This window comes from Telmatherina bonti (genome assembly GCF_933228915.1).
Source record: "Telmatherina bonti genome assembly, chromosome: 15".
Lineage (NCBI taxonomy): Eukaryota > Metazoa > Chordata > Actinopteri > Atheriniformes > Telmatherinidae > Telmatherina > Telmatherina bonti.
In genome coordinates this window covers 23,516,283-23,541,425 of record NC_136613.1, presented here as the reverse complement: position 1 = coordinate 23,541,425, position 25,143 = coordinate 23,516,283, and the positions used below count along the sequence as shown (strand labels likewise).

General features: G+C 38.8%; 1 protein-coding gene across 1 annotated transcript in view; it reads right to left on the bottom strand.

Annotated features, from left to right (window-relative positions):
• The window catches only part of erbb4b (erb-b2 receptor tyrosine kinase 4b), a gene marked incomplete at both ends in the record, with an annotated part of 341,095 nt that overhangs the window by 6,529 nt on the left and 309,423 nt on the right, over nucleotides 1–25,143 (bottom strand). Inside the window, 3 exons of the mRNA XM_079254462.1 lie at nucleotides 1,301–1,447; nucleotides 4,456–4,531; nucleotides 6,538–6,693. Coding sequence (XP_079110588.1) covers nucleotides 1,301–1,447; nucleotides 4,456–4,531; nucleotides 6,538–6,693 — 379 coding nt within the window. The remainder of the gene's footprint in view (nucleotides 1–1,300; nucleotides 1,448–4,455; nucleotides 4,532–6,537; nucleotides 6,694–25,143) is intronic.

The window sequence follows — 25,143 nt, the reverse complement described above, 5'->3', positions numbered from 1 at the left end:
GCTAAAGTAAACACAACTCATTTACATTATTACTAATGTGAAGCATTTTCTATCACACTGTGCATTCCAATTTGCTCCGAAATGAACAATTACAAATTAAAACGATTTCTTCTTTTTCTTTTCTTTTTTCTTTTTTGATTGCTATTATGTTCTCCAATTAAAATATAGATGATACCTTATCAGTAGAATGGCCATATGGAGAGATATTTTCTTCTTCCAATTTCCTCCTAAACACCTGGGTGCATCATGTGATCCAGCTTTGAGTAGAGCACGTGTATGCATCCAGGGAAATAAGACATGGCAGCGCAATATATGAATGCGATTCCAATTTAACTTGTAAAGCCATTTATGTTTTACCTCTGAGCATACTTTATATAGTTTAAGTACCAATTAAATGCAGAGAGCTGAAATGAACTGAATATGAGGAAACATATGTTTCAGCGCCTGTGTCTGAGAGTCTGAGTGTTGTAGTGCTGCAGTTGTAGGAGGCGGTTAACGGTCAGGTGACGGTGACCTCTCTGTGCTGTGGGTTTGCCAGATTGGCCCAAGCTCAGGGTGGCAGGTGACAGGGTGCAGGGTCAGAGTTGTTTTGGCAACAGTGACCAGAGGTTGGAGTGCCACCGTATGGGTACAACATCAGTGACCATCCTCTAATGCCAAAGAGCTGAGGCCACAGCTGGCAGAAAAATGGGCCTGCTACTCATTTTCTATTACAGGTCCCTAAAAAATATTTATTTGTTTTAATTTTTTCCTAGAATTTCTTCCCGAAACAATAAAAAAAAAAAAAAAAAACTCACCATGTATTTATCTGTAAAACAAGTGTATACACAAGGTTGACAGTAAATACAGCTGTTAGCAAAAGAAACTTTAAATGGGTATTTGACTTTCAGAAGCGCAATTTGAATTTTTGTACTGCCCTTGTTACAGCAGCTATCTGAATCCCGCCTAAACCTTTGGACACAGCAGATCGATATGCCCACAGGCAAAATACCTCAGATGCACGCGCAGAATATAATAAATCATTTGTATTTGCAACGCCTGCAATAAGACAAGGAGTTTGAGGGTTATGAGCATTAAGGCACTGACTTGTAAGAAAAAAAAAAACCTACAAATAATGAAGGGCAAAAAATAAATAAATAAAAGTTGTGGTTTGCTGCAGCACTTTTAGGATTTCTGAATTTTTTGACTGAGGGACCATGAGGAACTGCAGACTTGTTAAATTTTAATAACTTATTGTAGAAGGCAAAGATATTGCTGTACCTGTGCCTGCTACAGTCTCTACTGTGTCAGCTCTACTTACACTTGACCATGACCATGTACACATCAATGGTGCAGATGGGAGGCTGGGGAAGACGCTCTCCTTTCTCCAGCAGATCTGGGATATCTCTAGTGGAAATCCCATCATATGGTTTCCCACCAAAGGTCATCAACTCCCAAATGGTTACACCTTAAAAGAAGAGGGAAGGAAGAGGAATATTAGAGAAAAATAAACAGTGTGTTCCCTTCAGTATTCACACGATGTGAGCTCACAGGTAAGCAGATAAATGGTCACAGAGAAAAGGTAAATAAAAACACTTGAGAAAATGGGCATAGTTAAGATGGATGGCAAATTAATGCAAGATGAGTAAAGCGATTGAGGGTAACATAATGATAAATAAAGGAAAGGAAGAAGATGCATGCCAAAGTGAGAAGAAAACAGCAAATAAAAGAAAAACGAGGTTCAATACTACAGTGACAACAACAAAAAGGAACTGGGTTTGCCACAAGACAAGAGAACTGCATAAAGGACAGTTCATGAATAAAGCAGTGGAGTTGATTGCAGATTTGAAAGTCATCATATAATTTGAACCTTCATCACTTTGCTTTAATCATATTAGCATTAATCAGCTAATAAATGGCAAGGAGAGTAAAGGCGTACAGTGAAATAGAGCTGTAATGGCTTCAGGTCACTGAGGACCAGTAAAAACATGGACTCACTAAACCATACGGCCACTTTAATACAACGCATAACACAGCTTGCATATTTCTTTGAAAAAAACATCATAATGTCCACTTAAATAAAGCATTATTATTTAAAAAAACTGATTTTGGCTACAAAGAAAGTGAGAAGATTTTAATCTTGTTGTCATGCTGAGAGCTGCAAGAGGAAATAATATTACAGGCAAGTTTGGACTTGTGGGTAAATCCACATCCCACATGATATTCCTGAGAAACATCTGATGCTGCTGAGAGTGTTTGAAAAAGTTTGACATGATATCTGCCAGAGTGAACAATTCTCTATCACTGTTTATTATGGGCTAGCTTAAACCCATCAAATCCATAATGTGGAGCCAGCAGGTGAAATCAAATGTTATTAAAGCCACCATAATTTCTCCTCCTTAAATATTCTCCATTTCTGATACAAACGATGATCACACCAAAAATACGGCTTGTATGTTAATACACATCCTGGCTAAAAACCATTGCCACCTAAAAAAAGGTCACATTCTCCAATATTTTGTTGGACTGCCTTTAGCTTTCATTATAGCACATGTTTGCAGTGGCATAGTTCTGATAAGCTTCTGCAATGTCACAAGATTTATTTCCATACAGCATTGTATCAGTTTTACTCTATAATCTTGCACATCCTCAAGGTTCAGTGAGGTTTGGGTCTGGACTCTGTGGTGGCTAAACCATGTGTGAACAGGGTATCTCATGCTCCCTGAACCAAACTTTCACAATGTGAGCCTGATAAATCCTGGCATTGCCATCTTTGAATATGGGCGTACCAAAAAGGAAGAATACAGTAAATCCATTGATGGAGTAACCTGTTCATTTAGTATATTCTGGTCTAGCTGACCAAATATTTTGGGTAGTTAATGTTGCTGAATCTACACCTGACCGACTGCAGCAACCCCCAATCATCGGCTGCCCCCATGGGCTTGTACAGGAGGCTCAAGGTATGATGGCTGCATCACTTCATCCACTTTTCTTCTTACCCTGCTGTGCCTGATGTACACCGTGTACTCTGGAGGCCAATCTTTATGCTCCCTAGAAAATGTAAGCCTTTTTCTCTGGTTATTCTAATTGATTAGTGGGTTTCTCATGGCTACAGCCGTTGAATCCATGCCCCTTGAGTTCCCATCCCATCAGCCCTGAGTTCTCATCCATTTGATTTCACCAACCTTTCAAGTGATCACTATAATTCAGGATTTTCTTTCTTTTTTTTCATGACCACATTTTCTTCCTGGAAGATCATGGTTCGCCATTACCTTTTCAGCTTCTAATAACGTGTTTGACAGTTTTTAACCCAATTTTAGTAGTTTCTGCAATCATTGTAGGTTTGAGATAGATGATCTGACCCTTCCACAACAGACTAACAACTTTTCCAGGACCCCAGTTTGTGTCTTTCTACACAGCTGTTGAAGAAATTAGAAACTACTCATTGCATTGGCTGCTACAAATAATTTGTTGCAAGCTGACGATAATGTCCCATGCAGGAATTATCCAATAGGAGGAATGTAATTATTTGTTTATTAAAATCCAAGTGGAGACTTTGTCATTGTTATTATAATTTTGATAAGGCAGTGTATATTGCTGATTGGTCCAACATACCCCTGACTTAAGACTCGGTAGGGTAGATTGATTTTTTTATTTTAATCTCCATTACCTTTTGTTCATTCATCTTAAATTAAAGGAGTAGAGCACAACATTGAGCCTTTTCTTTCTGTATTCATCTTCTCACAGTGGCTATGACAAATACTGAAGCAATTTAAGAAACTGTGAAATCCAGCACTTCTCCAATTTATGTGAACATTGCCACAGTGACAAATCTTCCACATCTACTTTTGATCTTAACGTTGCCTCTTTTGGGGATAGTGAGCATCAGCATCATCATCCAGGATAAAACAACCTAAATGTAGGAGTACATTCATAAGATAGAACGCCTCAGGCAGCTGAAACTCAGCATGGAGGGAGAAGAAGGGTAACAATCATGGAGGATAAACCCCAGCATGGCTTGTACCAGGTATAGATTAAAGATAAAACTGACAGTGAGGAGTCTTACCAGTGGCTGGAGAAAACTGCTCTAAAAGACAGCAAAATGGTACTAATCATGGACACACAATCATGGTACTAAGCGAAAGCGACAAAGGCAAGGTCTACAACACATGACGGGACAATAGGTGCAGGTTGTGGAATGAGATCTTTAAGATAGTCCAGTCCATAGCAGCAGGGTGTAGGATGCAGCTAGGTATGTGGAATGTCATAACCAGCTGGCAGTGTATAGGAACATCCGTACTGGGTTTGTGCTAATGGTCCCACAGTAGAGATGGGAGACATTGGCAAAGGTGATGAACAATGACAAAGCAAAGATCCCATTGGAACTACAGATCCAGACTGATAAACTGGTGGTGGCAGGGCTGAAGGATTATTATTATTATTAATCAGATTTATATGAAATGACATCATACTTACCATAACTCCAAACATCACTCTGATGAGTAAACTTCCTGTAATGGATACATTCCAGCGCCATCCATTTGACGGGCATCTGGTCAGTAGAAAGAGTATGTCATCATTGTATGTTCAAACAACTTGTAACATTAAAAGTCATTTACAACAAAAGTTTAGTGTTTTTTTTTTTTGTCTCAAAATGAGAAAGGATACTACAAAGTTCTGTATTTGAAGTTTAAATCCTTAGTTTGTGAAGTGACGCTAGATTAGGAACTGTTTGGGGAGAACTAAGAATGTCAACCCTTCTGGATTGGTAAAAGCAAAGAAAGACTAAAGGGAAATATGGAATAAACAAAAAGGAAGCACAATCACACACACACACACACACACACACACACACACACACACACACACACACACACACACACACACACACAGCAGTTGTACTGAAATAAGGTAAAGCAAAAAGGAGGGCGGTCTGGGATGCAGCTTAACACAGTGATTAGATTTAAAGGCCAGTTCTATTGATTACAGTGATGGAAGCTGAGAGGAAGGGATGTCAAAGGTTAACGCGCCTTTCTTTCACTTAGATGAGGGGGAATAAAATCTCAGCGCTCACTGCTGACAAACCACAGTGAATACATTGGAAAGAAGGATGAGAGAGCATGAAAAAAGCCTTCTTGCGAAAAGAGGGTTTCAAAACAAAATACAAGTCAGGCAAGGTATAAACAAAGATTAGAGGAGGTCAGAGACCTGTGTGCAGTGAGCCCCAAGGACAAATTTGTTTTCTACATTTACAGAGTTTGAGTCTCTTCTCCCCAAAGGTAAATAAAATGGTTCAATAGAGCAGAATAGTATTTCACTCCACTGAAACTGTCTCTTGTGATAGGCTCAGTTCCTCCCATGCAGAGCTCAGCTCTGTAAGCATCAAGGCAAGAAAACAGTGGCAGATTTCAATGATCTATAGGACAGACCAAAAGCTGCAGCCCTGTACTCACATTTTAGTACTTATTATTAATGTTTACAGGAGTGAAATCAAGGTGATGCTTCAAATAAGAGTTGCTTTAAAAGCAGAAGTGTTGATGCGCTGAGTGTGCAGTGGTGTCTGATGTCCAACGATGGATGCTGTGATGTACTCTCAAGTTGAAAATCTAACAGATGCCTGTTTTTCTAGACCACAAGTATGCAAGATTTAGATGTTTTCAGGTTTGATCAAAAGAAATGAGTCACTGAGCAGAACTTGATAAGCTGTTTGATCAATTTAGTTTGAATGAAGTATTATGGAGATACGGATTGTCTAAAACCTGCAGGACTACAGCTCTCTAAGACTGAACTTGCCTACATTAGATAAAGCCAAACATTACACAAAAAAGACATCTGATTATATCACTCTAAATTGTGTCAAAATATATTGATTGATCATAAATCCAAGGTTCTACACACACACACACACACACACACACACACACACACACACACACACACACACACACACACACACACACACACACACACACACCAATTCTGATACACCTCTGAGCTGCTGGCTCAGAGGTGTATCAGCAGTGCATCCAGCCTCTGCACTTGCACACCAGACACCAGTGCATGACAGGGGTGCCCAAAGTCAGTCTACGAGGGCTGCTGTTCTGCATGTTTTTGGTGTATCCCTCTTTCAACACACCTGGCTTACACTGAATGGATTCAGCAGCCTATGAGGTTCTGCATAATGACTGATTAATTTGAGTCAAGTGTGTTGGAGCAGTGATCCTTAGAAAGTCTGCAGAATTCTGGCCTCCAACTCAATCTGTTGGTTTCCTTATATAGGCTAAAATGAATTGGCTTTCATTATGTTTCTTTTTCTCTGTCGGTAAAGCATCTTGAGATGGCATTGCCGTGATTTGACGCTATATAAATAAAGTTGAATTGAATTGAATTGGCTCTCAAGCACCAGAGCTAGGTACCCCTGTTGCACTACAATAGGCACATTAGTTTTACATTTTGAAACAAGCTGTTTGGAATAACTTTAAACATAATTATTTGTTTGTTTTATGGCATTAGAAGTGAGACATTGCATATAACATCTGGTGAAGTGATGTGCCATACCTTTCCTCCATCAGCATTGTATTCTTTCTCATTGCTATCCAGGAGCCGAGACAGGCCGAAGTCAGTGATCTTGATGTGGTTTGGAGATTTGACTAGAACATTCCTGGCAGCCAAATCTCTGTGGACCAACCTACGCTCCTCCAGATACATCATACCCTGCAACACACATATACATAAAAACAAATGTAACCATTGTGCTTTGACTGATGTCAATATCAGTCATCATGAGTGTGCTTTGTTTCACAGTCCTCGGCAGTACAAACTCATACTGGTGCTGACTCCCATTGATGTTTATCTACCATCATCATCATTATCAGTGTTAAAAACAAAGCCCATATTATTTTGTTGACCCTTTCTGTCATGACTTATGAAGTGTTACACGGTTTAGCTCCACCTCCACACAGCAAATACAATCAGAAAAGAACTACTCGCAATACCACAAGTACCACAAGAAAGCAATTAGCGGCAGTGTAGTGTCATTCAGAACATACACGTTCTTTTTTTAGGGGCAGCTTGCTATGGAATATTTTACCACCCTTAGTCATAGAAAAAGCCACTCCATCTGAATAAAAGAAAAAAACAATTAGGAATATGCTTTGCCAGGGTGTCTCCTGTTGTGTATCAGCTAATCTCCAAAGGATCTATCACTATATATATATATATATATATATAGTGATATATATATATATATATATATATATATATATATATATATATATATACATGGGGAGAATGGGGAGAATGTGCAACCTCCACTGACCAAACTTTGCCCCAGTCAAGGATTGAACCAGTGACCTTCTTGCTGTATGTGTGGGTTCTCTCTGGGTTCTCCAGCTTCCTCCCACCATCCAAAGACATGCATGTTAGGTTAATTGGTTACTCTATTTTGCCCCTGTAAGTGTGAGTGGTTGTTTGTCTCTGTGTGGCCCTGCAATGGACTGGCGATCTGTCCTGGGTGTACCCTGCCTTTTGCCCAAAGCCAGCTGGGATAGGCTCCAGCTTCCCTGCGACCCTGAATTGGATTAACCGGTTTAGAAAATGACTGAATGACTGAATGTATATGTATATATAATATATAATTATATAACATTAAAAACAAAAAATCTTTTTGGTGCAATAACCATAATAGTTTAGTGCGAAGAACCTAATATCACCACAAGGTAACAAAACTGAAAAATTACAGTCATCGCAAGGGCATGGCCTCTAAAAAGTAATACCACCATTCTTGCCTTGTAAAAAAAAACAAACAAAAAAAAAACTTATATAATTAACACCACCACCATTCCACTGGCATCCTAATACAGACTGCCAAAAGTTGTAGCTTGCTTTGAATAATACCGTTGCTAAAGCGCACCTTTTACCAATGTCACAGATGCTATCAGAATGCAAACAATAAAATACTATATAACCAATGATCAAACAAAAAGAGTCAAGTTTTCCGAGATCATGTCATCAACCAGTATTAACCCATTGAAAATACACCTGTACTAGTACATGTATATGGATTGATGAGATGGTTATTTGCATTGCCTCAAAAATATATCCAGCACTTTAGGTCAGTTCAATCTGACACAAAATGCCATTAATATCTTCAAGCTGCAAAAATAGCATTGTTACATAACTGTTTTAAAGCTCTTATAGCTTGTACATCTCGTGATACAAATTTAGAGTGTACAATGCCAACTGTGCATCTCTGCAAAAGAGGAAGAGAAGAGAAAGAAAGATTGGGGCTACAAAGGAGGAGGGACTGTTTCAAATTGGACAAGCAATAACAGAAGCCACTTTCATTGGAGTGGCAAGAAGACTGAAAAACAAGGCCTTATTTGAAGCCATAACAAATTGCATTTAGCTGGAATGGGCTAAAATGAAAAAAAAAAGAAAAAAAAAGGAGTGGATGGAGGGGCAGAGAGGAGGAGTGTGGCCATAGGTGGGGCTGAGCTGCAGCACTCTAAGATGTGAAATTACACTGGTAAGGCTATAATCACACTGCCTCATTTGGCTTCCTCTCAGGCATGAACACGAGGTTTCAGCACACACCTGCACATTTACATACAAACTGAAATGCACCTGCAGACGGACCACTCGCTCGGAGATGCACCTGCACACCGCAAGTGTGTGTTTGCAGGCTAGATTGTGATTTGTGGGCTGGGGGCTTGGGTGGAAAAGAGTGATAGAAACAAGATGAACCCTGCTGGTGTGGTATAAATGAAACAATCACATTCACAAGAGTGTAAATGCACAAATTCCAGTGTAAACATCTATGTCCTGATGATAAAAATTAATTTATGTATCAAGAAAAACATATTCAAATTACCAGTAATTCAAAGTACAATCAACTTTTGCTCATGCCCCCCCCCCCCCAAAAAAAAAAAAAAAAATTATCACTGTTGAAGCATAATATTTTTGAGCCAAATGTGTGCTCAGCTACTAACTAATGTTGCTTAACATGTCAATAACGTACAAGATTAATGTAACTAATGACTGTGACTGATAAATTACATACAACTTGTGCACAGCAACAAATGTGATTCTCAGCTGTTGGGAATATAAACTTACAAAAGAAATTTGCATGTTTTATGATTTACATATGGAATCCAGTGAGGATTGGTGTGATTGGTGTGTGTTCAATCCACCTGTTAAAAGCTCTGCCCAAAGAACTGCAGTAAGGGGAGCTGAAAAGGATAAAGTGTGAGATTAGAGGTATCCCACACTGCTCATTAATTACAGCTCCTAAATCATCAACTCCATGTATGTTCGGAAGTCATAGTGTAAGCTGCCAGTTTTCTGACAGATTCTTATTTATACATAAATCGCACCCAGTAATCTCTTCAATTTTCGAGACAATTAACCAGTGGAGGGAGAATGGATGGCTTGGCAACCCGTGAATTTTAATTTGCCAGCACAATGAGACTGTAAGGGGGAGGTGATGGTGTGTGTAGAGTGGGAAGTGGCTGCAGACGTGAGTGAGGAACAAACTTTTTTTTTTTTCCTCTCCCTTTTTCTACTCGGTTGCTCTCATTTACTGCCCTCCCATGTGGACATGATGAGAACAACTCACTGCCCAAGGGTTGTAATTGCGGCAAAATCTGGATGCGACACCAGGCTGATGGCAGCAGTGGAGCCTGTATTATAACTGAGTCTGCCACTACAGAAAATCCATGGGCTTCAGACAGACGCCGCTACGATCGTACCTCCAGACCAATTCTGCTTACCAATCTGTAGGGATCACGACTATCCCCTAAACCCTGCACACAGAGATTTTACATAGGGAAGCAAGCCAAGGGGAACGATTCATAGAATAGCTGGAGGCAGAAGTGCCAAGGCTTTAAATAAACATAATTTCAGAAAATACTATTTTCACCAGTATGCAACAAAAATCCTGAAGTTTTGTTTTCTGCAAACTGATGGGATCCAACAAGAGCACCACTGTGATTGTCTGAACTGCAAAAAACACAAGCTATAGCACTCCCTTAAGAAATTCTGCCTTATTTAATGCAAAACAATCTGATGAGTTTAAGAAGATCAGTAACAGACAAAAAGGGACGATGAGCAGAGGGCTGAGTCACCCGTTACATAGTCAGAGGAATTTCTGAGGGGGAGAGTGTCCATCATGATTGTTTATGTTTATTTCACAGAGTTTTGTAAACAAAATCCAGGTGGACCGCAATGTTTCCAGCTGCAAAAGACTGGAGATAAAAATCAATAGGGATGAGTTTAAAGAGAAGTGGCGTCTTTTTTTTTTAATGACGTGCATCTTAGCTTATTGTCTATTCTCACAAAAAAGATGCACACGCACGAACTCAGAGACTCACATAGGAAGCTGTTGACATGGAAAGCTTGACCAGACACACATACAATGAAGTAAATTATCTTGAAAAATGTTATTGATGAGAATTTTTTTTTATTAAGACAAACATCCAACAGAAGCTCTATAAACTTCTAGTTTTCTGCTTGTGGTGATAGTAGAGGACAGATGGTTTCTGCCTCTGCCACGCTTTGTGTGGTTTGCCACCACAGTACACTTGCAATGCATCTTCAGTGTATACTATACATATTATGTTGAAAGTGTTCATGCGCTCTGTCTGCCCTGGGTGGCCGGTGTCTGGCGGGATCGGCCCTTGCCGGCCTGGGCCTGCTGGGGCCTGTTCCCCCTGACTGCGGGGGACTCTAGTTGGGGACCTCCTTCGCCACCTCCTGGGTGGGTGCATGGCTGGCTCCGGAGTGGGGTGGTTGGGGTCTGTGCCTGGGGGTGACTGTCGGTTACCCGGGTCTCTGGGTTCTCCTGGCCTGCCTCTAGCCCTAGGCCGGCGGGGTCACATTGGCATGATCACTCTTCTCTGAACACGTTCCACTCTAAATGTTCTGCATGAATGTTCTGCATGTGTCACAGTCACTGAGTCATCCAGCAAGTTTATTCATTAACAGCAGGTAGCTCGACATGGAACCGACAACAAACTAGCTCACAGTCTAGACAATGGACCCCGACGCAACTAACTCATTTTATCACCTGTGCAAGAATCAGGATAAAGAATACAGAATAAAGAACAGAGTAAACGTGCAAAAGCCACCAAACCAGCATCAAGTGGTGGCGAGAGCGCTCATAATAAACTCCAGACGTAAACGCTGCAACTGGTATTTACCTGTGAAACGCCATACGGCCACAGTTCCCCCAGATGGAAGGAGATCACTGCTGCCATTTACAAGCACATCTGACACACAACTGATGACTGACAGAAAATTACGCAATTTTATATTGTCATGTATATCGTTATGGGGATATAAAATTTGCTATATCAGGGTATGAGATTCTGGTAATATGGCCCAGCCCTACGTTGCATTGTAAATCTTTTCTTGCTAAATTGGTTTTACGTGGGTGTTCTACCATTTCTAACTCCATTCCTTTTCTTTTTCTTTTTCTTTTTCAGTTCAATTCCGACTGGGAAGCAATGGCCAGAAGCAGTTTTGGCTTCAGTGTAGTTCTTTTTTTCTTTGGTCACAGTGCAGGGTAGTTCAGCAAAAACTACAAAATGGCGCCTGTCTCTTTTTTCTTTTTCTTTTGTCGATTGTTGGTTAGTTGAGTCCCGCCCCCGTCTGCTCTCACTAACTTTTGATCATGTACCATCCCAATCACGTGAATAATAGTAAAATTGGCTCCGTACTATGCGAATCCCGTGACTCATCAGCTTCCTGAAAAAATGTCAGCCTCTCCTGACAGTGACAAGAAACCATATATATATATATATATATATATATATATATATATATATATATATATATATATATATATATATATACACTACTCACAAAAAGTTAGGGATATTTGGCTTTCAGGTGAAATTTATGGAAAATGCAATATGTTCATGCTACAGTGATATAATGTCATAAAAGTAAGACATTTAAGTAGAAGGATGCACTACTGATTTCCTCATCTCAAAAAATTCATTCAACACAAAAGGTAACAACAATGGTAGTTACACCACAACAAAAAATTTGAACGTCTCAATATCTCGTCATGTGCCCTTGAGCATCAATTACAGCTTGACAACGACGTCTCATGCTGTTCACAAGGCAACTTATTGCCTGCTGAGGCATGGCATCCCACTCTTCTTGAAGGGCAGCCCTCAGGTCATTGAGGTTCTGGGGTGCAGGGTTTCGAGCCTCTACACGACGGCTCAGCTGATCCCACAGGTTTTCAATGGGATTCAGGTCTGGAGAGAGTGCAGGCCATTCCATTTGAGGTACACCAGTCTCCAACAGCCATTCCCTGATGATGCGGCCTCGATGAGCAGGAGCATTGTCGTCCATGAAGATGAAATTAGGCCTGTGCTGTTCATGTAGGGGCACAATCACTGGATTAATGATGTTATTCAGGTAGTATGGGCTTGTCACTGTACCATTCACAAAGTGTAGGGCAGTTCTGTACCAAGTGGACACCCCTGCCCACACTGTAACACCGCCACCACCAAAAGCTCGCCTGGTGACAACAGTGGCTGATGCACAGCGCTCTCCCTGACGTCTCCAACATCGTTGCCGGCCATCATTTCTGCTCAGTGTGAATCGACTTTCATCAGAGAACAGCACTGAGGCCCACTGGTTCCTCGTCCAGCGTAAATGCTCCCTGGCCCATGCAAGACGATGATGCCTGTGCCTGGTGGTGTGGTCAGGTACCCGTGCAGGTCGTCTAGCACGCAGACCACGCTGATGTAAACGGTTTCGAATGGTCTGACGTGACACTTGGGTGCCTCTCACCTCTCTTAAACGTGCCTGGAGTTGAGTGGCATTCATCATCCGGTTTCTCAGGGCAGTGTTCACAATGTAGCGGTCATCAGCACGGGATGTGGCCAAAGGACGTCCACTTCTAGGCCTTTCTGTGACTCTTCCAGTCTCTCCATATCTCTGTTGCAACCTGCTGATGACACTCTGTGACACTCCAAGCTCAGTGGCCACTTCTGTCTGAGAACGTCCTGTTTGAAGCATCGCAATGGCAAGGGACTGTTGTTCCATTGTTAGGTGTCGTCTTGGTCTCATGATGTCAAAATGTGAACAGCATGATGAGGACAACTGTTTAAACACCAGCTCTAATTGAACCAGGACATTTATTGGTCAATTCAAGGATCACACACCTGCCGTGATTTTTGCCGTTAAGCTCCTTGTTAGAGAACAGCAACTTGTGCAAAATTTCTTGAAACATTTAACAGTTGGACATGTGCATTTAAAAGCTTAGAGAAGATCACATTAAGTTCACCTGTACAGGTTTGAATGCATTTTAGGCTTTTTGTGAAATTTCACCCACAAGCTGAAAATCTCTAACTTTTTGTGAATAGTGTATATATATATATGTGTGTGTGTATGTGTGTGTGTGTGTGTGTGTGTACATATACACGATGTTTGTAAATATCATATGCTTTCAAAATCAGAAACCGGAGCGTTTGGCTTGCAATTCAGCTTGTATTGTGTGTAGAAATATTACACATACCCAAACGCATTAGAATACCCAGACAATCCTCAACTGTGCATCAAGAATTCACAGATGCCTCAGAGCAGCACGCTGGCCTGATTTTTTTCTTTTTGTTGTAGAATTAAGTTTCTCATATCTGTTTGCACTCTCTCAGCCTCAGTATTAATAAAAGGGGTGAGGGAAGCCATTCAAATGCCAGCTGAGGTCAACTCACAAGCCTTACTCTCTAAGTGACCTATAATATCTATTTTTTGACCTGTGCTCTCACACAGGCTGAGCTAGAACGCAGCAATATTAAATGACAAAAGATGGGTTCATTTCTAACTCCATTCTCACAATTTTTGTCACCTTCGATCTAAGCCTATTTTAAATGACCTTAAAATAGCATTCAGTATCAAAGCATGTCCAATTAATCTTTTGATTTATGAGGCTATGTAAGATTTATCAGTCAAGACATGCGTTTCGAAAGCACAATGCTTTTGATAGATCATTTTAAGGATTACAAAAAAGGTCATTTAAGATTCCTGCACATTCCGGCCAGTGACAGAAGGATAAAGATGAATGGTGCAACCATGCAAATGAAGCAGTTTAAAACAGCTTTTCATGACTGAAGCTCACAATGCCAAACAAAGAAGAATTGATCCTACTTTGATGATTAATGGGAAAGTTCTAGTAACCAAATTTTTCAGTGTTAATATAAAGTAACAACGACACTGTCCATTGTTTGGGAAAAATAGAATCCAAATTGTTTGTTATGCTAAGCTGTAAAAATCAGTTAATTTTTAAGCTATGGTCAGTCGATTATTGACTTGTCTTAACATCAGCACATCACTGTAACAGTCATTTCATAGTAAGAAAACAGAACTTGAGAAAGATGTAGTATTCAAACAGGCAAAATTGGATTGTCTGATAAGTGGGGGAACTATGACAAAAAAAAAGGAAAAAAAAAAGAAAACTTGAACTTGTTTATCATCTACATGCATAGTCACCAATACAAAACATGAAATATGTAACAGAAATGTTTATAGTATATTACACTGGCTTTCTTTTCTTCTATATTGCACCTATTATTTTACAGAAAGGAAGCATGCAGTAGAGTCTGATGTACACATGATGTGCAACCTTGGGAGGAGTCAGAGAGGCAGAATGATGACACCATATCATCAGCACCTCTGATAGTGCCTTGGGGGTTTTACAAGGCAACGTAGTGTGCAGAATAACACACTTCAGACCAAACTTCAAAAGAACACAACTCACACAAATGCACATACATGGCAAATGAAGATGGAAAAAAAAAAAGTATGAAAATCAGTCATCATAACAAGTTCATTTCCATCCTTTTTAACCAAATCATGTAATACTAATCAGTATAAACAAAAAGGTAAAGATGGGTTGGAAAGGGTTTTTTAAGTAATTAGTTTTTCATATCTGTCTCCATAGGAACATCATTTACCAAACTAAGCCAAGTCAACAGAGTTTTGACATCATATCAGAAAGAATAAGGAACCGAGAGGCAAAAAACAAACAGACCCAGTATGCTGAAAGAGATTGCACAGATATGAGATATAACTACTGCAGTGTTTACTTGAAGGTGGCATTTACCCTGAAATATATTTAAAGTGTGTATATCTTTTTCTCTTATTTCATTTCTACTTCATAAATCCAAACTGGAAAATTCAACTCTGTGATAAAGTTCTCGCCTTCTGCATATGGATCATCGTGGGTCACTTCTTGTGATTTGAAATCAGGTTCTCCAGACCCAAGCTCACCTCCGTAACCACAAGGCCACAATGAAAAAAAACAACAAAAAGTGTATATTATATATATATATATATATATATATATATATATATATATATATATATATATATATATATATATATATATATATATATATATAGACACATTTTTTTTCTCCATTTATTTATTTATTTATTTTGCATTCTCCCTCTCCCATCTCTATATTTTTCTAATACATCCAAGATGTTCAACAAAAGAATAAATGTATTTAAATTATATTAATTATCTCTGTTTGATATGAAGTATTAATCACAGCTGAGTACTGCACACTCAGCTGCTGACAGAGGAGCTCAAGGACTATTACTACCTACAGCAAAAAAGCATACGTGAATTTTAAAGTTAAACTTAATTCTTTTTGAGGTTTAGATGCTTGTGTTGTTGTGATGAAGAAACAAGAACAAAATGGAAGATGAAAAAAAAAAAGACACAAAAGAACCAATAAAAAAGAAAGGTTTTACTCTGAGAGAGTGTGCATGTGCAGCCCTGCAACTGCTCCGTCCACTTTTTCTATCCGTCGTTTTAGCGCCACAAAGTCACTTCTGCTGCACTGCCAGCATGATGGTACGCCAGGTCCCTACAGGCATCACTGGGATCAGGTGGCAGATTCATAACATACGCCAACAACATGACCTTGTCCTGGATGAGCCCGCTTGAGCCCAGTGATAGGGGCAACAGGGGCCAATGGGGTGAGTGAGAGTGGAAAAAGAATGAGACACCAGATGGATGTGTTAATATATTTGGCATGGTGTAATCTGCGTCTCTTCCTCTCCATCTTTCTCCTTCTGTTTGTCAATGATTGTACACAGAATAAAATGTCATTCTCAAAGCCTCACAAGAGGTAAATGACTGCTCAGTTTCTGTCACAGCCACCGAGCTACAGTCAGATGTGGTTTTAGAATAAAGAAATAAAAGGAATAACTTAATTTGCATCTTATAAATGTAATTCATAGAAACAGTATATCTTTCTGTCATAGGGCTAAGAGCACAAATGAGACCCAGTTTACTATCAAATATCCAACAAGTGCAACAACAGAATGTTAGACACCATAATGGTGTCTATGGTGGCTGCATCCGAAGAATTTATACATTTTTTTAATTAGAATCTTCTTCAAATGTTTCAGCCACAGACAATCAGCTGTCAAATGAGCATTTTGCTGCTTGACCAAATATGAATATGGTTCTCTGTAAACCAAAATCATTCTGTCTATGATCTATGAAACTGTCTGATGTCATGTAAATATGTTCATTTCTGTAAACAGCAACAGAATGCATTATTACTCTCAATCCTAAATGGTACTCGTGTGCCTGGGACACAACAGACAGCGGCGCTTATGAGTCAGTTGCTCACCAAAGTTGAAGTCTATGAAGAGACAGCTATTCAGATGGCATATGTTGATTCTAATCTCCCAACCGGATCAGAGATGGGACAGTCTCCATACACAATGAGCCACTCATCTGCTTGTGTTTGAGTGTGGGCAGCTCACTGTGTTTGCACTTTCTAGTGAGGGAGCACATAGTGATGGCCTCAGGTTGTTTGGGCCGGATGTGTTGAAACACACTAGAGAGACACATCTTGGGTAAATTTCAACTGTGTTGGATTTGAACTGCACTGCTGCCCATGAGAAGGGTTTCATATTCTAAGCAGATATTACAGGGCAGTTTTTAAATTTCCTTTAAATGAGACCTGGGCAAGATGGTAGATATGCAAATGTTCAGTGGTCAGTGAAAGGTTACACACCTCTTACACTGATAAAAATCTGGATGAAAGGGAATCCCCTTGTGTCAGCGCACCATGTGCATAATTGAGTGTTATCAAGATTTAGTAACTTTTAAGAGCAAAAAGGCTTTTTTATTTCCTTCCAGATCACTGATGTAGTGAGAATTTGCTGTAAATCTGACATCCCAGAATGCTTTTGTTCAGATCTTTTCTCCAAATCTGTGAGCATTTTTGTTTGGACAGAGAGCGTGCCATTTGAGATGAAGGGTAAAACATCGTTATATAAAAAGGAGCAAGTTTCTATGGTGTGAAAGTAGTTTATTTCTGCGAGGCATCTTCTTTTTGAACTGTAAGCACAGAGCACGCTTTGGCCTAATTAAGTTTTCATGTCAACAGTTCAGTAGATTTAAACTTTAATGGCAACAAACTCAGAAATACACTTTTCCCATTCTAGTAAACAGAAAATAAACGGGTTTTTATTCTTTTGAATTTTTTCCATTAAAATTTTGCTTTTCTTTTAAATCTCCTTCAGTTTAAAAACTGAATACCTGTTTAGTTCATTTCTGGCCAGATCTGGTGATAGCCAGTGGACTTTCCTATGAGCTTTAACCAGAAAATGAAACAGGATGAAATGAGGCCTGCTTTTTCCTACTAGTCAATAAATTGAAACACTGACACTTAGGCTATTAAAAACTGCCTTTTTTTGGCATTGGAGTAATGAACTGTAATAGAGAAATGATAATAATGATGATAGTCATAATTAGTGGGATAATGACAGGGCAATCACAAGGTACCATACCAGGTGATGTTAGCAGTGATCTATGATTGATCTGTTACATGGCTGGCAGCCTGGTTATTGAGCAGGAAATGGGATGATGCAGAAAGAGTGTATCCAAGTATATATATATATATATTTGTTGGATATTAAAAATCTAATAACAGCTTATCTTGTGTTTTTTTTTTTTTTTGGTTTTTTTTTACATTTGGGCTAAAACATCACAATTTTTAATTAACCTAAACAATTGAGTGAGTACCCTGGCTTACTTTGTGAAGCAAAGGTGTATTAAAAATGTAACTACTTCTGCTATTCCTCTTTTCCTTCATTCCACTTTCTTCCACCCAGGCAGTGTGAACTTATTCTGAGTCTGGCTGTCCTCACTATTTCCGTTAAATAATTCATAGTGTGTGTCCTCAGTCCAACAGGTGCATGTGCACTCCTGCTTGTGTACCTTCAGGAACTTTCCAGTGTGTGTGGGGGTAGCTTTACGGGTTTGCCTGGTAAGCCTTGAAGAAACTGATGACTGGAAACTGTTCCTAATATTGTAGTTTTTATTCTTCTGAGCTTTGGAAAGTGTCTTGACATTCTGTCTCTGTGTATATGTGTGTGTGTGTGAGAGCAAAATAATGAAATGACTATGTGAGGCCTTCCACAATCAGTCCAGTACTAATACAGAATGCGGTCACGTCATGGTTATTACAGAGATAGATTTTTTATTTTTTTATTTTATCACGTGTAAATCATATTGGCCATTAATAAAAACATTTTGACAAAAAAAAAAAAAAAAAAAAAAGAAAGAATTTCAATACAAGTCCGAGACTACTGACACAGACAGATGGTCTGTGTGACCATGTAACTTGACATGGGCTCCAAAGTCACATTATACGTCTGGTCCCATGCTCATTACAGTGAAATGGTCATCAAAGAGTTTGACATTTTAAGATTTAAGTGTGTGATCACCTATTTTTTTCCCTTTAGATCTGTGTCCCAAGTTTTATTTAGCAGCAAGGCTGAATCAGTTTTAGCACTGGGCAAAGTTGTAAAAGTACGGATGTCCAATGCTTATTAATCAACAAGAGAGATTTTACTTACCAAAAAAAAGAGAAGGAAATATGATGGAGCATATCTGCCTCTGCTTGACCAGAAGCAGGCAAATAATAGACCATTTGGAGACTTTTCATCCTGAACGCATCTGTAGGTTACTTTAGAAATAAACCACCAAACTATCATATATAACTGAGTTGTTTTACTGAAACGTCTATCTCATCAAAAACTTTGTTAAACTGAAGGAATTTGCAGAGATTCCTGGTTTAAAACATTTCACACTAGCAGAAGAATGGATAATAATACTGATACGGTATTTAACTATAGTTAACTACAATACAGCCACTAAACTATTGACGCATTTCATAGTTTTGGAATCACTACTTTAGATGGATTTTCTTCTTGTACATTTTTATTGTTGCAATCATCTTGGGTCGAACATTTCATGGATTGAATACATATTCCATTCCAACATTTCTTCGAGGCATCAGATGAAGTAGTTATAGAGTTGAGAACATTAGCTAATTATGTAGTAAGAAACAAATTGTAGTGAATAAGGAATACCTGCCGGCATAACTGAAGGTTCAAGAGAGTAAACACGATTTACTGAGACTTAACCAGCATGAAACACTAAACTGACTTTTATGAGAATGGAATCAATTTTGTATGAAATATTTGATGAAACTCTATCGATGCAAACCATATGCTGTATTTTCATTGCAGTTTTTCACAAAATAAAAGTCTTAATTCAAAAATTTTCACAAGCTGGAATTGACATTTTGAGGTGTTTCTACTGAATGATATTCAGTGTTTAAGCCACAATTCTCATAAAAGCTCAAAATATTATGCAAGGTAGGTATGTAAAATGGTTTCAGTCAGGGTTTTTCAGTTGCAATGGGTTTGCCACGTCTTCTAAAATTCTGCATTTTGCTATTGTTTGCTGTCAATGATATTGGTTCTATTTTGCTCTGTAATTATTCCATCCCTACACCACCATCTTGACCTGAAGTAATCTGGTCATGTGATTCTCTACGTCACATCCAGGGACACGTAAATGTTAAAGAGTGTTTCCATTACTCTTTTGTCTTATGAAGGCAAAAAAAAAACAAAAAAACTCTTCAGTGATACGTGAGGGATTTTTTAAAATACAGATACTTCCATTACTTGATTTTATTGTGATATTTAGGGTTTGTGCTATTCTAGGGTTAATGAAAATACAGCTATTGAAAAGAAAAAACACTGATGTCTCATTAGTGTGCTTTGCTGTAGAGCGATGGTCAATGAGCTTTTGATATCAGGGAAACATATTCTTTAAAATGTTCTTTAAAGTGTTTGACCTCCAAATGTTGTTTTCATTATTCTGGCAGGTGGCATCCCCTTGGCACACACATGCATGTTAACAAGGTTTCAACATATATAAAGTATAAGGCATCTGCATATTTTATGTCAAGAGAATGAAAGTCATTGCTATGTAAATAAGCAGCATCTACTGATAATAACACCACCAGATATTTAATTACATTTGTGTCACAGCGATGACAAATGAACCCCAATGAAAATTTTATGAACTCATGAAGAAAATCCAAGGCTGAAGACGTAATTTAGTCTTAACTCTAGTAAGAACACAACGTAAAAACAAAGGTGTCAGAGGATGATAGTGGCTCAGGAGGTGGAGCAGCTGTCTGCCAATCAGACGCTTGGTTGGTTCTACTGCTCTTTATAATACAGTGTCCTGGGGGAACTCATTAAACTCAACACTGATATTTATGTGTTTTATTTTTTTGCTAAGTAGCTAAGTAACATTTTAGTGGCTGGGAAAGAATTATTTTCTAAATAACCAATATAGGCCTGCGTTAATTTATTCAAAGGAAATATACTATGAATATTTGGTAAAAATTATCCTTCAATATTTTGTCAGGGACAAAAATGTAGGGAAGCAAAATGGTGGTAATTTCCAGAAAACAGTCATTTCTCATCTGTGGAGTAATTTTTCATCACTCAGCAGTTTCAGAGCAACAAGGGGAGTGTGTTAACTGCCATGATTGTCTAATCTAATGTAGTGATCTTGGCCTTCCAGGATTAAAAGACATTAGAACTGGATTAAGAGAAATTAAGAGAAATTGTCATTTCCTTCTCTGCAGTAAGACTGGTCCACAGGACGAGGAGGGTGACCCATTTGACCCAAAAGGAGGACGACACCAAGAGATTTACACCCTTTTCTCTCTACAGAATGCGGCTGTGTCAACACAAAGGGAATAGAACATCTAACAATTTATAGTTGCAGGTCGGGGGATGCCGAGAGTCGCATCTGACCAAACCCTGGTTCTTGTCAAAAATGACACCTTTCATCAAAGTACCAGACTTCATGGTGCCAGAACAACCCCTCCCCTGACTGAGAAGGAGACTGGAAAAGAATCCAAACTTCTTTCCCCAATTGAAGGAACCGATTTAACTTAGTCTGAATGACTGTGGTTAATTGTTTTTGATTGAATTTCTTCTTTTCCATTATTTTATCTTGATATGTGATTTAATTCTTTGAACTGATCACACACGCATATTAATCATAAACACTGCATTAAATAATTGTTGATTATGTTTTCCAAGTTTCAGACTTCTCTTAAGCTACTAATGTGAATGAATAAAATGTGAGTTTTCCCTTTTTTTAGGATTACCCGATGAGGACGAGTCATGACAATTAATTAATCCACCTTTAATAAAAATACATGTAGCCAATCTTTTCATGTGTGAAAGTAATACTATAAAATGCTTTCCTTCCCCAGCAAACGAGGAGTCTGCATAACTCTGAAAGAATGTGATTTGATGTGTATTGGAGTCAAACAAAGCAAAGAATTGGGAGTATCCTGTTCACATTAATGAGATGCAGAGGGAAGGAACTAGAGCTGACCTGATTGGATAAGGTTGGTCAGCCTCTGACAGAAGCAACTCATGATTGGCTGGAAGTTCAAAAGGCAGGTCTGTTTAAATTAGATTGGCAGCCCGACTTTCTCAGTCTAAGCTTTTTCCTAATTCTCAGTCTTTTGTCTTTGTCTAAGCTTTTGTCTTCTGTTTAGTTCTTTAGTCTTTCGTCTTCTTTTTCTTTTGTTATTTCATTATAAGCTTTTACCTCTCCGTTCTTCCGAACGGGAGAAAGTACAACAAGTGTTTATTTGTAACCAGTATTTTTCCCGAGATCAGTAATTAACCAGAACCGTAGCTCCAACTTTTTCCACTGCGTATTAACACGTAAAATCTGGAACTATCTATTTTGGGACAATCTGGATCATCATCATGCCGCTCTGGAACTCCACTGAACGGATCCAGAAGCCCAGAGTAGCTGCATAGACCTACCCGTCTGATGCTCCAGGGATCCAATCCCCCGGAAACGCGGCGAATAGGGAACCAACCACCCGCTTCGACCCACACTCCAGATTCAGCGTTCAAGTAGGATCTGATAGCGCTCTGACATTTGTGATGTCCCAAACCAGTACATCAAATTCTAATTAAATAATTAAATTTGACTTCTTATCCAAATTTAGAATTATTGAACACGTTCTTGTCAAAGATTTAAGTAAGATAATCATCCCGATTTATTTGCTTAATTCCAACCAGTTTCTTCCTGCTCCATCTCATTTAATTAATTTCAGCGTTCCTTATTAATGTCATAAATGAAATTCCATGCAGACAAATTCATTATACCATCTCAACAATAACCTCTCCACCATTGCTCAATTCCACTGTTGTATGTTTACCATCATTGTAATAAATATGTATAATCAATTCATCCGTTCTTGTCATAATTTCTGAATGCACAATTTCTGGTTCATTCGTTCTTAGAATTTACTCCTTTAAACTGAGACTGTTTATTGAATTGAATTTATTTCAGGTGTCTCATCCGCCTGAATCTCAGGTTAATTAAAAGGGATGAGTGGTGCTCCAAGGTAATTAATAAATTCATAATTTGTAGAAATAATTTACTGTAATTTACCAAAGTAAAATACAGTAAAAGCAAAAAAAAAAAAAAAACCAAAAAAACAAACATCAGATGGTTATGGACATTCAGCAGAAGATGAAGCAGCACAAAATCTCCTGCATACAATCTTTTTACACAGTTCAACCTAGAAAATTGAGCAGTTTTTATCTGTTGGATTGATATTGACTAGTCAGTCAAGAAAAGATGGAAATTTCTGAGACAGTGAAAAAGTTACAGAACAACATGTAAACTGAAGTTTGCAACAGTAGGCTGCTGCAGGCGTGTATTGACCCAAAATATTGTATTGATCAACTGCAATGCATAAAGATTTGCCAAATGCATCTGCAGCCATCTGTATCTACGAAACAAATCGCTAATTATTCAAACATGTTTGTATCTACACTTTATTGGATTTTTGTTCTTTGACTACACAATAATAGACAAGATCATCAATAACAATTACCAAGGAGCAAACAGTGAAATTGTTTTTGCTTTTAAATCGTTCACTAGTTGTTTACTATCTTGGCTGGATCCCATATATATATGTCAGTTAAAGGCTGTGAAGAGAATGAACATCTTCTTTGTTAACGGTGTGGTAGAAGATGTTTTCCAAGAGCAATTTTTGCTATATCACTTAAAATCCCCTTCACACCCCGAATACAGCCAATTAATTAAATGCTCTAACACAAAAATGAACATATTTAGTTACCTATTAAGGGGAAAGACTAAAAAACTACCACCCAGTCTTATTAACTGGCCTGTTCCAAACCAGTGTTTCTCTATCCTGGTCCTGAAGTACCCCTGCCCTGTATCTCTTAGACTTGTTTGTACTCAGACACACCTGATCCACATTAATGAACCTCCTCACCAAGTTCTTTGCAAGCCTGCTAACAAGACACTCATTTAATTCAGGTGTGTTAAAGTAGGGTTGCCTGTAAAACATGCAGGGCAGTGCTACTGGAGGACCAGGATGGAGAAACACTGTTCTACCATGTACCACTAAAAAATTTAGTGGTGGTACGAAGTACCAGGAAGATGAGAGAGCAGCTGCCTGCCCTTATTAAGAACCAGTCACAATCACACTCTGGGTCAGAAAATAGACCATCTAGCAACATGCAGTCTTGAAAAGTACTTTGTTTAAAAATTCATTTGAACTCATTCCAAACTGTTTCTAAACTGTCGCTGCTGCTTTAGTCCCTCCATGCTGGACCGAGCCTTGTCCGGGTGTCTCCCTCTCCTTTCTCAAGGATCTTGCCCTGCTTTTCTGCCCCTCCCCTCTGCGAGAGCCCGCTGGTCTCTTCTGAACCCAGATTTTGAAAAGTGCATTGCATGTTAAGTGTATTTACATTCATTGTAAAATGCTCCAATTAAAACAAATAAGGAAATCAGCAGTCGCGTTTGGTGCATTTTTTTAAAATTCAATTTTAACATCACAAAAGAGTTCAGAAAAGAAAGTATTTATGAGCTAAAAAACTGGAGATTTCAATACACATGTGCATCTACTTTTGATAAATTCAAGGGTTGCTATGGGAATTGGTGCATTTGATTTAATGCTCTGGGGCGTTTTCCATAGGTGGTATTTATGGAGCAACAGTTTCACTTTTAAGCTTTTGCTCGGGACCTCATGATCTGTTCTTAAAGACTTGTATTCACGGTGTTCATCAATGTTTCAATTAAAATACATTGTTTAAAACATATATGAAACAAGGAAACTAGTGCAAAAGGTTTGACATGAAGTACCATGTAAGAGACAATTTTAACAGACTTGTTTTATTTACATTTGACTTTAAGCAAAATGCAGGGCAGTAAAATCATTGGTAGTTCAATAATGACTGATGGAAAATATCAAAGAAAAGTAGAAAGAAGTGTTCTGCTTTGTTTACTTGACAGCGTCACTGTGCCTGTGTGTGTTTAAGTGTGTTAAATCACATTTTCAGACTCCAGCTTTATTATCGTTGGGCTTTTATATGTTTGAATGTATACATGGTTTCATTTACCTGTGTAAGTACATTGTGAGAATCCATGCATATGTGTGTGTGTGTGTGTGTGTGTTTGTGTGTGTGTGTATGTGTGGCAGTCACTCATTAGTGTCGACCTGTCTCCCTGAGCTGCCAGTCTCATCCATTGTGTGGGCTGCCTGCAGTCATCCATTTCCTCCCTTCACCCTACCTGGCCATATCCATCTTTGCTCAGCTAGACACTGTTAAAACTGTGTCACTGCTGTGTGTGTGTGTGTGTGAGAGAGAGAGAGAGAAAGAGACAAAGAGAGAAAAAGAGAAAGTGTGTGATTGAGTAAGAAACAGAGGAAGGAAGGGGAAGGAAGGGGAGTGTATTCCTCT